This window comes from Sinocyclocheilus grahami, unplaced genomic scaffold, assembly GCF_001515645.1.
Source record: "Sinocyclocheilus grahami isolate Dianchi unplaced genomic scaffold, SAMN03320097.WGS_v1.1 scaffold279.1, whole genome shotgun sequence".
Classification (NCBI taxonomy): Eukaryota; Metazoa; Chordata; class Actinopteri; order Cypriniformes; family Cyprinidae; genus Sinocyclocheilus; species Sinocyclocheilus grahami.
The window spans coordinates 1040338-1053497 of record NW_015505458.1 but is presented as its reverse complement, the minus strand read 5'-3'; the positions used below and the strand labels follow the sequence as shown (position 1 = coordinate 1053497).

Here is a 13160-nt window from a genome sequence, read left to right as displayed (position 1 = left end):
CTTGATTGTCATTTTGAATGGAAGCTTGAAAGAATGTTAAGTGACAGAAACATGTTCTGGTTTCCCCTTGTGTTCTAGCGCCCTCTGCTGGGACTCTCATGAGTTCAGGCTCTCAAACTGATGAGAAATGGATGTTACAGTAATAAAATGTGTTATAATCATGGTATAAAATTCCAATGACAAAGCAAATAGAGAGAAAAGCAAGTATTACTATTTTATTAAAAAAAAAAAAAAACTCATTCACACTTTCTGCCCTATTAATAAAAACATTAAAATCTATAGTTTTTTCATTAAAGGGCATCTAACGGTTTTTTTTTTTTTCATTAAAGGGACAGTCCACCCAAATAATAAAATCGTTTGATTGTTTACTCACCCTCATGTCATTCCAAACCTGTATTACTTTCTTCTGTGGAACATAAAAGATGAAAATTTGAAGAATGTTGCCCCATTGAATGGACCCCAAAAAAAGAAAAGAAAAAGGGAAACAAAACTGTTTGGTCACCAACATTCCTCATCATCTCTTCTATGTCCCACAGAAGAATCAAATACATACAGGTTTGGAACGATATGAGGGTGGATTTTTTGGTGGACTATCCCTTTAAGACCAATGACAGACAAAGCAAACAAACGAGCTAATTAAGTATTAAAATTACAAAATAATATTGCAACTAAACTTTTATAGAAAAGAGGAACAAATTGAACAAAACGACTCCTCACAAGGCTCTCTGGACACTTAAAAAAAAAAACAGAGTGGGCTAACTTTGAACTTTATAAAGAGTTTAAGACAATAGCACACCCAGTACTGAACAAAACCAGATAACAGAACATTCTGTGAATCCAAGCCCATATAAGCATATTTTTTCCCCACTGTAGTCAAATCAAGAGCAACATTTAAAAGGGGGGTTGTCAGTTACACATGGATATTGAGTGACAATAACAACGGTAATACTATTAATTAAATTCATACACAAAAAATAAAATGTATATAAAAAAAGATCAGCATTATCAGAGGCACAGTCAGGACATTTGAGCGCTGAACCATCCCATCACAGTGTTCATGTTGCAAAGTCATCCATAGGCCAGGGACATTACACAAAGGTAGTCCATGAGTGATAGTTTAATACAATTTTTTGTTGCCTTGGAAACAAAGAAAAAGCATAAGTAGATTTTAAAATTATAATAAAAAGAACATACAAAAATAATAAAATGTGTAGCAAGTTAATCTACTGTTCGAGTTGCTCACCTTGTGAAAGAGCTGAAGTGGGCTGCTGGTTTTCTTTGAGGTCGTATTTGAAAGCCTTGCTGGGGTCCAATCTCCGCGGCGTCTGACCGGACTTGAGCCGATCCAGCTCTTGCTTCTGTTTCCCGACCTGTGCCCTTAGCTTGAACACTTCCTGCAGAACACATGAACACGCTCAGCTACATAGCAAAAACATCAGTCAAACAATGACTATTGCCTTATGACCACTGCCTTACTTCTTTGAGCTCCAAGTTCTCCTCTTTTAGTTTGACCATGTGTTTGATCTTCTGTTTCTGGTTTTGATGACCCATCAGGTTGGCGTAGGCATCGGCTAACTTGTTCAACTCCACCTGCGTGGCTCCTTTCTCATTCAACAAAGCGTTCCTCTCTGCTGCAAAGCGGTCCAGCTGTTCCTGAAGACCAGAATAAGCAGACAAATGAGAGGATTCGTCTAGCACATATTTACTGCCCCTTATCAAAGACTTGTCTCTACTGTTTTTGCAATATAAAACCAAGCTATGTGTAGCACCTTCCACTCTGCACATACTGGCTGACTAGTCTTTTCAATGCGACCTTAACACCGCATTTGTGAATATTGCAAATAGTGCTTTTACTAAATTTCATTGTGAAGCTTGTTCGCAAAGCTCTCTTAAAGCAAAAAAGAAAAAAAAGTGTTTAAAGTCTGCGTGAACCAGAAGCTGCCTACTTTTTCCAGTATAGCAGGGTTCCTACATTTTCCATTTAAAAATGCCTTATTTTTCCAGACTCAAATTTCCATACTTCGCAGTAGATGTTCAGACCATGTTTAACATATATGGTTCATACAGCACTAGTTTCATCTTTATATTTGGTATATATTATAGTCATCTGTAAATATTCAGCCCCAACCAACATACAGCTAGAGGACCATGACTACATTTAAATATTTTGTTTAAAACAAAATAATCAGTTACAATATAACAGTTTTACAATAATATACCGTTTTTTTTTTTATATAACTCGGATTGTATTCGTCTGAAAGAAGAAAGTCATATACATCTAGGATGTCTTGAGGGCAAGTAAAACATGGGGTAAATTTCATTTTTGGGTGAACTAACCCTTTAACTTGCACGCATTAACTGTTCACCTTAAAGGTCCCATGGCATGAAAATTTCACTTTATGAGGTTTTTTAACATTAATATGAGTTCCCCTAGCCTGCCTATGGTCCCCCAGTGGCTAGAAATGGCGATAGGTGTAAACCGAGCCCTGGGTATCCTGCTTCGCCTTTGAGAAAATGAAAGCTCAGATGGCCCAATCTGGAATCTTCCCTTTATGTCGTCATACGGGAAAAGGTTACCTCCCCTTTCTCTGCTTTGCCCGCCCAGAGAATTTGGCCCGCCCATGAGAAAATGAGCTACTACCGTGCGAGACGAGCGCAATATTTTTTTTTCCTCGAGACATCATGGCTTGCAAACGAGCGAAGCATGGCAGTTGCCCCGCCTCTCTCCTCCTCATTAGCATTAAAGCTACAGACACAGAAATGGCACGTCCTAAGGAAAGCTCATTGTAGGACTGGCTCGTAGTGGCTGAAATTCTGCACCAAGGCTGAATTTCGGGAAAGAGACTTCAGATACAGTACTATGGACCACTTAGGCCTATATAAAAGCATCTAAAAAGCAGCATGTCATGGGACCTTTAAGACACAATGTGCACTAACAATAAATATTGTACATTTTGATTTCATGCAGACTTTAATTACAAAAGTCAAAGAGAGGATAGTCGGCAGAAAATTATAATAAAACCAAATTTACTGGATTTGGCAAAAAAAAAAATGATAATAATAATAACAATAACAAATTATTTTTAAAAAAACAGGAAAACTTATATTTATAAAATGTAATAAATATTTTTTCCTTTTGTTTTTTATTCTTAAGGGGAAAAACAAATTTAATTGTATAAAAGGGAATAAAATAAGAGGATTAATTTTGGGAGAAAAAAAAAGAGAATGAAATAAAAAGCTAACTAAAAAGCTTTAAATAAATAATTGTGTGTGTGGGTGTAATCTTTGCTTACCTGAAATGGTTTTACTTTAGCATAGAGCTCTTCATACAAGTTTCTCCAGTGCTCAGTCTCAGCATCACACGTGCTGGGAGTGAATAACGACAATATGGGATTAAACAAAAAAAATATATATGTAACGCACACAGAGACTTGAGCACTGCATGTCTTAGTGCATGAGGACACTGATGGACTAGAGACCTCGTTGAGGGCGTTGTAACTTTCTCACCTCTGCAGCTGAGCCTCTGCGAGTTGTTTGTGGTGGTCTTGCCTTTCCTCTTCCATCTGTCGTCTCTCCTGCTGCCACTCAACAGCTTGATGCTCAGCAGCGCCCCTTTCCTCCTGCACCTGCCTGTTGAGCTCAGAAACCTCGTCTTCTAGTTCCTCCACGCGGCCCCGCAGCCTGCTGGCTTCTGCAGAATGGCCCTCCACTGACTGCCTCTTCTGTTCTCTCTCCAGCTGGGCCTGAGCCCGCTCTCCTCTCTCCTGCTTCACCTCCGCCTGCAGGCTTCTCAGCTCCTCACTCAGAGTCTCTGCTGCTTGCTTCAACTCTTCCTCTCTCTGAGCCAGCTTAGTCTGAACTTTTAAAAGCATCCTGTAACACAGCAAAACCACCAGCAGTTATCAATCACTTAGACATTGTCAGATATTTCAAAACGGTGAATATTCTGTATAGTTGAAGTATTACTTGATGGGAGTAGTACATTTAACCTGTTAACAAAAATAAACGCAGTTATTTCATATAAATATTTAAAATACTGTTTTTATGCCATTTCCACATTAATGTGGATATAAAAATGTGAAAACATTTATGATAATACGATTGGATTAAACATGCTTGTTAGAAATTTGACAAGGCAGGATTTAAATAATCAGCATCAAAAGGAATCAAAATCAAATACCAAATTACAAGCAATCATATATTACAATTTTTTTAATGTTTAAAATTGTGTATTATCTATTTAATCTGCAGATAAAAAGGCCTGTTTTATAGAAATAAAAATCGAATTAATAAATTAAATTTATATTTATTATTTTTAATAAATTAAGTGGTTTGGACATTTGGCCACAATACTAACTTTTAATAAAAAAAATTAATTTTAGCACGGGTATATTTGTAGCAATAGACAAAAATACATTGTATGGGTCAAAAATCATTAGGATATTAAGTAAAGATCATGTTCCATGAAGATATTTTGTAAATGTTCTACTGTAAACGTATCAACTTTTTGATTAGTAATATGTATTGCTAAGAACTTCATTTGGACAACTTTAAAGGCCATTTTCTCTATATTTAGATTTTTTTTGCTCTTTCAGATTGCAGATTTTCAAATAGTTGTATCTTGGCCAAATATTGTTCGATCCTAACAATCATTCAGCTTTCAGATGATGTATAAATCTAAATTTAAAAAAATTTAGCCTTATGACTGGTTTTGTTGTTCAGGGTCACATTTTATTCAATATTTAAATTTAAAATAAATTTGAATATATAAACAAATTGATTAGTCAATTACAATATCCTCATCACTGTTTGTTTATTTATTTAGTGGTAATAACTGACTGAACATTATTCTTCTTAACCTTGGACCACATTATCAACTCTGTAGGAGCTGCCTATATATGGGAAGCATAGCAGATGAATACTGCAAACCTCTGAGGCAGGATACTGACCCAGCATGCTCCTCTCGCTGTTTATCCTGCATTTCCTGGTAGCTTATGAGTTTCTGCTGGTCCTGCTGCAGCTGTTGCTTGAGTTGGTTCATCTCCTCCTGCAGCCGATGGGCTTGAGCCTCTGCCTGCTCCTTCTGCTCACCCAGAGACCGTCTTGTGCTTTTGAAATTTAATGAGAAAATATTTGATGCAGACACTTAATGATACTTGGGTGGGAAGATTAAAGATTAGCATTTTAATAAACGAAAAGGTGTTTAAAGTAACACCTCTCATAGTCAGTAGTCACATCTCCCAGCTTAGCAAGACAGCTGTTGTGATCCTCTTCTAGTTTTTTGATTGTCATCACATGAGCCTCTTCTAAAGCCTGCATCTCAGTACACTTCCTGCCAAAGGAGAAACAAACACTGGTCAGTTTTTACCAAAGTGATGTGATCACTCAACTCAATTAGAAATCGTAAGTTCTCACTTCTCTAACTCCGAGCAAGTGTTCTTCAGGTCTTGCTCCAGTGTGTGGTTATTCTGCGTGAGGTGCTGGATGGCCTCCTCACTGCATTGCTCCTGCTTCTCCAGCTCTGACAGCTCCTCGAGCACATCCTCCAGCTCCTCGCCGAGCCGTCTCCTCTCCGCCTCAGCCTCATCTCTCAGGCGCTCAAGCATGCTAGCCAGGGAGTCGCTGTGAGTCTGCAGCAACACACATTAGAGGAGTTTAAGAGACATTAGCCTAATCCACAAAGTCGATCAGGGAGACTTTGACTTCCTGACGACACCGTACAACCTGCTTAAAGTCTATTAAGATGCACTCTTCACTTAATTGTCCCACTTATGCAGATATAAATCACATGGCAACTTTATTCACTATTGATTTTTCCTCTAAAAGTACCACAACTAATCACAAAATGGCATGTTAGTAAACTCTTTTCCAAGTCGTGTCCAAAGATACAGATACTCAAGCTAATGAAATACAAGAAACAAAAAGCTTCTAACTGCCCTTCAGAGCAAAGGGACGAACAATAAATGTGCAGCCAAGAATTGAGGAAAAATATCCCAATAATATAATTGTGTAAACAAATTTATGCTTCCTCGGTGCTGTATTAAACAATGCTGTATTCTGTGCTGATTTTCTTTGAGGTCTGACAATAAAATTAAATAGAAGCCGAACAGGAAAAATATAACTAATATAAATCTTTTATTTACCATTTTTGATGAGCCCTACATATATAAAAAAATCTCATGGGTTTGGAACAACATGAAGGTGAGTAAATAAGTTTCAATTTGGGGTACAATACATCAAAAACAATCGAGTACCCATGAGCATATTTCAAATTATATATATATATATATTTTTTTTAAATAAATAAAATTTGCAAACTTTGTGCCAATCAGGCAACTGCTATTTAATTGAATGGGACTGCTACCCAAAACAGAAGTTAATACTTCTGTGCTGACGATTAACTGTCATACATATGATTGTGATTGTGTAAGCCAAATATGCTTTACTAGGAATTATTTTTATAAATAACAAAAATGTTGTTCATCAAACAGGCCCATTCAATTGACTTTTTTGCAGTGAAAATTAATACGTTCACATTTTTCTCTTCCAGTTGTTTGGTCAGTGCATCGTGTTCCTCCTTCAGCTTTTCGTATGCTTCTTTCTCAGTCTTCCTACTCTCCTCCAATGAGCTGATCTCTGCCTTCAACTCTTGCACCCGTCGCAGACCCTCCTCCTGTGTCCTGGCTGCACACAATAACACACAGAAAATCAAATAAAACTCACAATATGTGCTTATTCATAAAGTGCATCTTAAAAATACTTCATGCTGCATTTCACAGCCAAATCTTATTCACCTCTTTCATCCTCCAGCACCAAGCATCGCTCTCCCATGAGTGCCACACGCTGATCCAGCTCTTCCTCTGTTCTCCTCAAGATCTCCTTCACGCGGGCCAGCTCCTGCTCCTGCTGCCGTACCGCGCTCTGGGACTCCTCGAGATCCTGAGCTCCCTGCTGCATCTGCTCCTCCAGCTCTTTTAGTGAGGTCTGCGAGGCCTGGAGATCCTGCACATGCTGCTCCACCTCGCGCTCTTTCTCTTCTAGAGCCTTCTGGGAGTCCTGCAGTTCCTTTTCCTTTACTTTCAGCAACTCCTGACAGTCCTGCAGCTCACTGGTACATTTCTCCAACTTTTTCTCCACGCCACTGCACAACCCGTATAGAGCTGGATGAGGATGTGAGGACTGACACAATAACAACAACATGAAAACGCACAGTTCTAACCTGAGGTTCTCTTGAGCATCAGAGAACCGGCGCTCCACGGTGGATTTGTCCTGGAGCTTAATCCGCAAATCCTTTGACATTGGAGAGTGAGACAGACAGCTTATCTCAAACCAAGCAGCACTTCAAAGTCTGATGATTCAACCTAAGCGGTGAGTAAATGTCATCTGGCTTAGGGAAGTCAAATTCTGTTGACCAAAACCAATACCTGAATCTCGTCATTTGCTGAGTCCAAGTAACTCTGCAGGGCTTTGATTTCCTCCCTCAGCTCCTGGATTATGTCTTCATTTGAAGAAGACGGCAAAGAAAAAGAGATGTAGCCAACTCAGATGTGTGTTTGTTTTATGGTATCATCTAAGTATGCAAAACTTACTGTGCAATTTATCCATTTCATTCTCGAGCTGCTCATTTTGAACTCTTGTCTCCTGATGAAGGTCTTCTGAAAAACAACATAAGAAAAAAAAATAATAAAATGTTAGCTCGGTCACTAATGCCATCCAATTTGTGAACAAATTCTTCATAATATGTCATTCAAACATATACATAAATGGTTTCTAAACCACGCGACTCAAAGTCTGAACTGTCAAATGTCTCTTTGCTTTCAACATGCCTACACAATTTTATTTCTAAACAAACAAACAAAAAGTAATATATAAACACGCTTTTGTTCAGATCTGTTTAAAATAAATCTTACCAAGGATGCATTTATTTGATCAAAAAGAGTAAAAAGCAATACTGTGAAATTACTACAATTTAAAATACCTTGATGCATTTTAATAGGGCTGCAACTAACGATTATTTTGATAATCGATTAGTTGGCCGATTCTTTTTTCGATTAATCGGATTAAAAAACAATTTTCTTTTTTTATTTTATTGACAAAAACACACTATTCCACATTCTGCCCAATGTCCTTAAAACAAACGTTCCAACTGAATGCTTTTCTTAACAATTTATTAGCCCCCCTGCCATAATAAAGAGAAAACACATTTTAGGAATCCGTCAAAAAATTGTTTAAATAAAAATTTTTTTTATTGTCATTTATTTATAACTAAATACTTTTATTTATTCACATAACAAAAATGGCTTCTGTGCCCTTCATAGCTTGTATAGCATAGCACTTTTTGACTGTAATTGGGTATCTGGGGAAAAAAAAAAAAAAAACACTAAAGCTCTCTGCCTTTCCTTCATAGATAACAGCAATAATTATAGCATTAGAAACAGCCTACTACTGTTACTAAAGAGCTTATGCATATGTCTGTAAAAATAAATGTACTTATCACCTCAGTGATAAAACTCATGGATTCTGAATAGGGCTTAGTGTCATTTCTTTATCCTGTTAAAGACGGTTTTGAAGCGTCTGATATTTATATTCAGACAACTACACGCTGTTATCCCTTTACAGTTCCTACTCTCATAAAATATGCGCAATGCATGTTGACCTTTAAACCTTTAAATTTAACTTTCAACAACAGAGATTTCAGTACAATGAATGTTTTTGCGCTGATTATTAATTGTCTGTTTTCCGGCTGTCTGACTCGCATGCACGCGCCACTAATTCAGTAAAACTTTAAAATTGAACACAGACTGTCAGAACGGACCTTTATGCAAAAATGGAAATGCTCGCGTGAATTTGTGACCTTTATACATAAGGATATGACTGTTAACTGAAAGTGTTTTTGCGCTGAGGACGCACACGCATCTGTCAAAGCACCTGACAGGGCAAGCCATTACGCTAATGCAGTAGCTTAAAGCTTAAAATAAAGAATTCTCATGTTTTGGGTAGCTTGGATCACGTAACTATCCTGCAGCATCTCATTCTGTTTCTGCCACTATTTTAGATGCATTTTGTCCATAGAAATAAGTAAATTCAGTGCTTTAATTTGACGCGACCGGCTGAAGTTGGACAAGTATGTAAACTCCGTTGGACGTGCACTGTGGGCAGACCCGATTAATCGATAATGAGAATCGTTGTCGATGATTTTCATAATCGATTTGATCGATTAGTTGTTGCAGCCCTACATTTTAAAATGTAATTTATTGCTGTGATGCAAAGCTGAATTTTCAGTGCTGACTTGCTGTTCAGAAACATACAGTTGTGATGCTTCATATTTCTGTGGAAAGCATGATACATTTAAGTATTTTTTTATTAATATGTAGAAAGTCCAAAAGAACAGTATTTATTTGAAATAGAAATCTTTTGTAACATGTCTTCACTGTCACTTTTGATTAATGAAATGTCTTTTCTGAATAGAATTAATGAATAAATTCATTAATAAAACACTTTAAACAGCATTAACTTCATATCCTGCTCCTGCTCTTGTCAACCTCTTGACTGATAAAAGATTTTTCAGACAAAGACTTAAACCTTTTGGGTATCAGACAAATTTGAAACTTTCTGAAGTGATCTGGTAATGGATCCAATATTCCTGGCTTGTCGGAAGAAACTAGCATTTTTGTCATTGATACGATCTAACATCAGCAAAAGAACTCTGAAATTCCACAGGATCTTCCGGGAATACCGAATCATTTGTTAAGCTGCCTGAATTAAACAATTCATTAAAATTCAACTAGGTTAACTCTTTAAACTTAACCGTTTTACATACAATTGGACTGAAAATGCAATATACTGTAACTACTGGTATTTCTAAGATAACTAGACTCCACTCACTAAATTAGACAATACTGTTGGAAACACTTACCATGTAAAATTCAGTTGCACTTTTGCACAGTTGCACAATTATTTTTTGCAGTATATTCTGTGCAGCTTTCAGCAAGTATTATATTTTGTTGTGAACATGGTCTGACTTGAGCATAGAGACACTGGAGACTTGTCAGATCGATTTTATGACATGGAACCGATCCAAAAATATACAATATCAAGCATATAGTTCCTCAAGGTAACTTACCAAGATCTTTGTTCCTTTCCTGAAGAACTCTAAAAGTTGCTCTGGCAGTCTCCAGGTCTGTTTCCAAGACCTTTACTTTCCCCTCTGTGCTGATCTGAAGAAAGCTCAGTTCCTGTTCACAAATCCAAAATTAGACTGAGCAACTTAAAGCTACACAAACTCTTCTCCATGTATAAAACGACTGAGATAACCGACCTTGTCTTTGGCATCGAGTTTATTTTTGGCCTCAATGAGCTCCATGGAAAGAGCATTGATCTTCTTCTTGGTGATATCTGCAGAGACCTGTGAAAATCAAAGTGCCAAGACATTCCTCAGTAAACTTGTTTATGTGAAGCCGTTTACTTAAGAAACAGAGACTGGAAAACACACGGCTACAAAAAGACTAGTCACCTTGGTCTTCAGGAACTCATTAGCTTTCTTTAACTCCACGAGCTGCCTCTCGAGAGAAGCCACACTGGCAGCGAGGCCGGTCTTCTCTCTGACAGCCACAAGCAATTTAGACTCCAATTTCTTCAGCTCTTCCTCCAGGGTCAGCAGTCTGCGGTCCTGCTCTCCTCTCTGCTGCACCAAAGAACGGATCTACACTCCAGCATTAGCAGTGACAGTCAAGGTGAGGAGAAGTGACCACAGAAATTGATCAGGCCTCAAAGCAACAAATGGCCATCAAGGAAATGTTGAAAACATCTTGAAATCTACCTCTTTCTCTAGTAGTCTCTGATGTTTCCTCTGAAGTGTGAAACCATTTTTGTCCTGTTTGGAACTTAATGCATCAGCCTATGTAAGGAAAAAACAACAAGAAAAGCAAACTGTAAAACAGCATAATTGGCCAATACACCAGACCGACAAATAGTAATACTGACAGTGTCAATTAGTTTTTTTTAAACACTTTGATAATTCTGAAAAAGTGAAGAGAGCCTACGTGTTCACCCAAATTAACATTTTATTACATATTTGAAAGGTCTTAAAACACATGGCTATTAAATAAAACATCTAACACTTATGTTTTGTTGTTTTGAAATGGGTACGGGATAATGTAGGGGTTAGCCTTGGAAAAATAACCAATCAGTCCTGCATTAACCTGCAATACTAGTCAAATAATATAATAAAATTATATATTTTAAGATTCACCAAGTCATTTACACTGTACAAAATAATTAGTCTAGCAGCAAGACAGACCCTGGAACAATATTTAACCAGTATAACAAGGAGTAATTTTAAAAAGGGAAAGTTCAGCCAAAAATGTTCTAATTTACTCAACCATATTTTCTTCTGTGGAACACAAAAGATGATATTTTGAGACATGTCTTAATATTTCGGTCCATAAAACGAATGTCAAGAGGGTGCATGATGCTCTAGACCAGGGGTGGCGAACGTCGGTCCTGGAGAGCCGCAGCCCTGCAGAGTTTTGCTTCAACCCTAATCAAACACACCTGAACAAGCTAATCAAGGTCTGAAGGGTTACTAGAAAGCTACAGGCAGGTGAGTTTTAATTAGGGTTGGAGCTGTACTCTGCAGGGCTGCGGCTCTCCAGGACTGGAGTTCGCCACCGCTGCTCTAGACTTTATTTATAGGGACAAAAAGAGTTGAAACATAATTAAAGATTTTTGTTTGTACAGGTTTGGCACAGCATGACATTAAGTAAATGTTAGAATAGAGCCGTTTAATAAGTGTTCTTATACGTTCCTCAATTTTGTGTACATCTTTTAATTAACTAATAATTCAGGTATGGTCGAACCACAAGCAAATAATTACATGTACATCTTTAATTATATGGACTTTCCCTAATAAGTGGGGAAGTTGTGGCGTAATGGTTAGAGAGACGGGCTTGTAACCCAAAAGGTTGTGGGTTCGAGTCTCGTACCGGCAGGGATTGTAGGTGGGGGGAGTGAATGTACAGCGCTCTCTTCCACCTTCAATACCACGACTGAGGTGCCCTTGAGCAAGGCACCGAACCCCCAACTGCTCCCCGGGCGCCAAAAAATGGCTGTGTGTTCACGGTGTGTGTGTGTTTACTGCTGTGTGTGTGCACTTTGGATGGGTTAAATGCAGAGCACTAATTCCAAGTATGGGTAACCATACTTGGCCACATGTCACTTCACACACACACTTACCAAACCATCAACAGACATGGTCCTCCGTACAGGAGACATGGGCACTTCTTTTGAGGGGGATGGCAGGGGTACCGCTGCTGATCAGCATTTTCAAAAGAAAGGAGCTATTATTGAAAGGTAGAGCTTCTCATTTACACAACCAACAGACGAAAATGTAAACTCAAATGCCAGTTAAACACAATCTGCGCTCACTTTTTGGAGCTGATCTGAAGCGCTCTGCTTTATGAAAGGATGCAGTTCCTTTCACATCACCAGACTTCACCTCATATGTACCAGGTGGAGGAGCACAACCTAAAGATACGAGAAAAAGAAAAAAATCAAGCATCAATTAATAAAGGCTATCAATATGAACCTCTCAATATCTGGGAGACAGCCGACATGTCTTAACGTGTCCTCTCAGCTGTGAGAAATACATGAGCAGCATCAGTCCTCATTATGTGATCTTTGATTGTGATTTTGTGAAAATGACTGCACAGCGTGCAATTACGGTGGTGCATTTGATCAACTTTGGCAGAGAATTGACCCATCGCAGCTGCAAGAAAACAGCCGTTTAATAACTATGAAATTATAAAGTTGAGCTTTATGAAATGGGTTTAGACAGTGAGAACTAAGCAGATAACTACACTAATATCACTTTACTTATTTGTTGTTTTAATTCAACCGTTTAAAGCACGTAACAGTTACCCTCAGATTCAGTTAACGTTAACATCGCATAACTTAATAGAGAGGAGACGAGAAACTTACCGACATGCTCGTTAAATCTCTTTAATGGAGCTCTTGAGAAAGACATGGCCGACAAAAGAGGTCGATAACTCGAACACTGTGGAAAAACCTATAAAAAATGTGAAATTTGTTCAACTTTAGTGTTAAAACGTCAATATGCTCGAACGTCAACAAGTGCTACACACCCGCTGAAATTTTGAACT

General features: G+C 37.9%; 1 protein-coding gene across 2 annotated transcripts; it reads right to left on the bottom strand.

Annotated features, from left to right (window-relative positions):
- Positions 1 to 864: 864 nt before the first annotated feature.
- On the bottom strand, positions 865 to 13160 carry LOC107600153 (hyaluronan mediated motility receptor-like). 2 transcript variants are annotated; one of them, XM_016291958.1, is made up of 21 exons: positions 13143 to 13160; positions 12979 to 13066; positions 12427 to 12525; positions 12235 to 12311; positions 10820 to 10897; positions 10514 to 10702; positions 10319 to 10405; positions 10124 to 10235; positions 7590 to 7655; positions 7425 to 7498; positions 7220 to 7290; positions 6795 to 7141; positions 6536 to 6684; positions 5416 to 5630; positions 5216 to 5332; positions 4950 to 5108; positions 3508 to 3873; positions 3294 to 3366; positions 1477 to 1653; positions 1244 to 1394; positions 865 to 1137 (listed from the first exon to the last, which is right to left on the bottom strand). In XM_016291958.1, exons 2-21 carry the CDS (start codon positions 13022 to 13024, stop codon positions 1118 to 1120), a joined length of 2673 nt encoding a protein of 890 aa, XP_016147444.1. In that variant the 5' UTR covers positions 13025 to 13066; positions 13143 to 13160; the 3' UTR covers positions 865 to 1117. The 2 variants fall into 2 exon arrangements, with proteins under 2 accessions (XP_016147444.1, XP_016147445.1); XM_016291959.1 differs by lacking the exon at positions 13143 to 13160 and having other exon boundaries at positions 12235 to 12308; positions 12979 to 13132.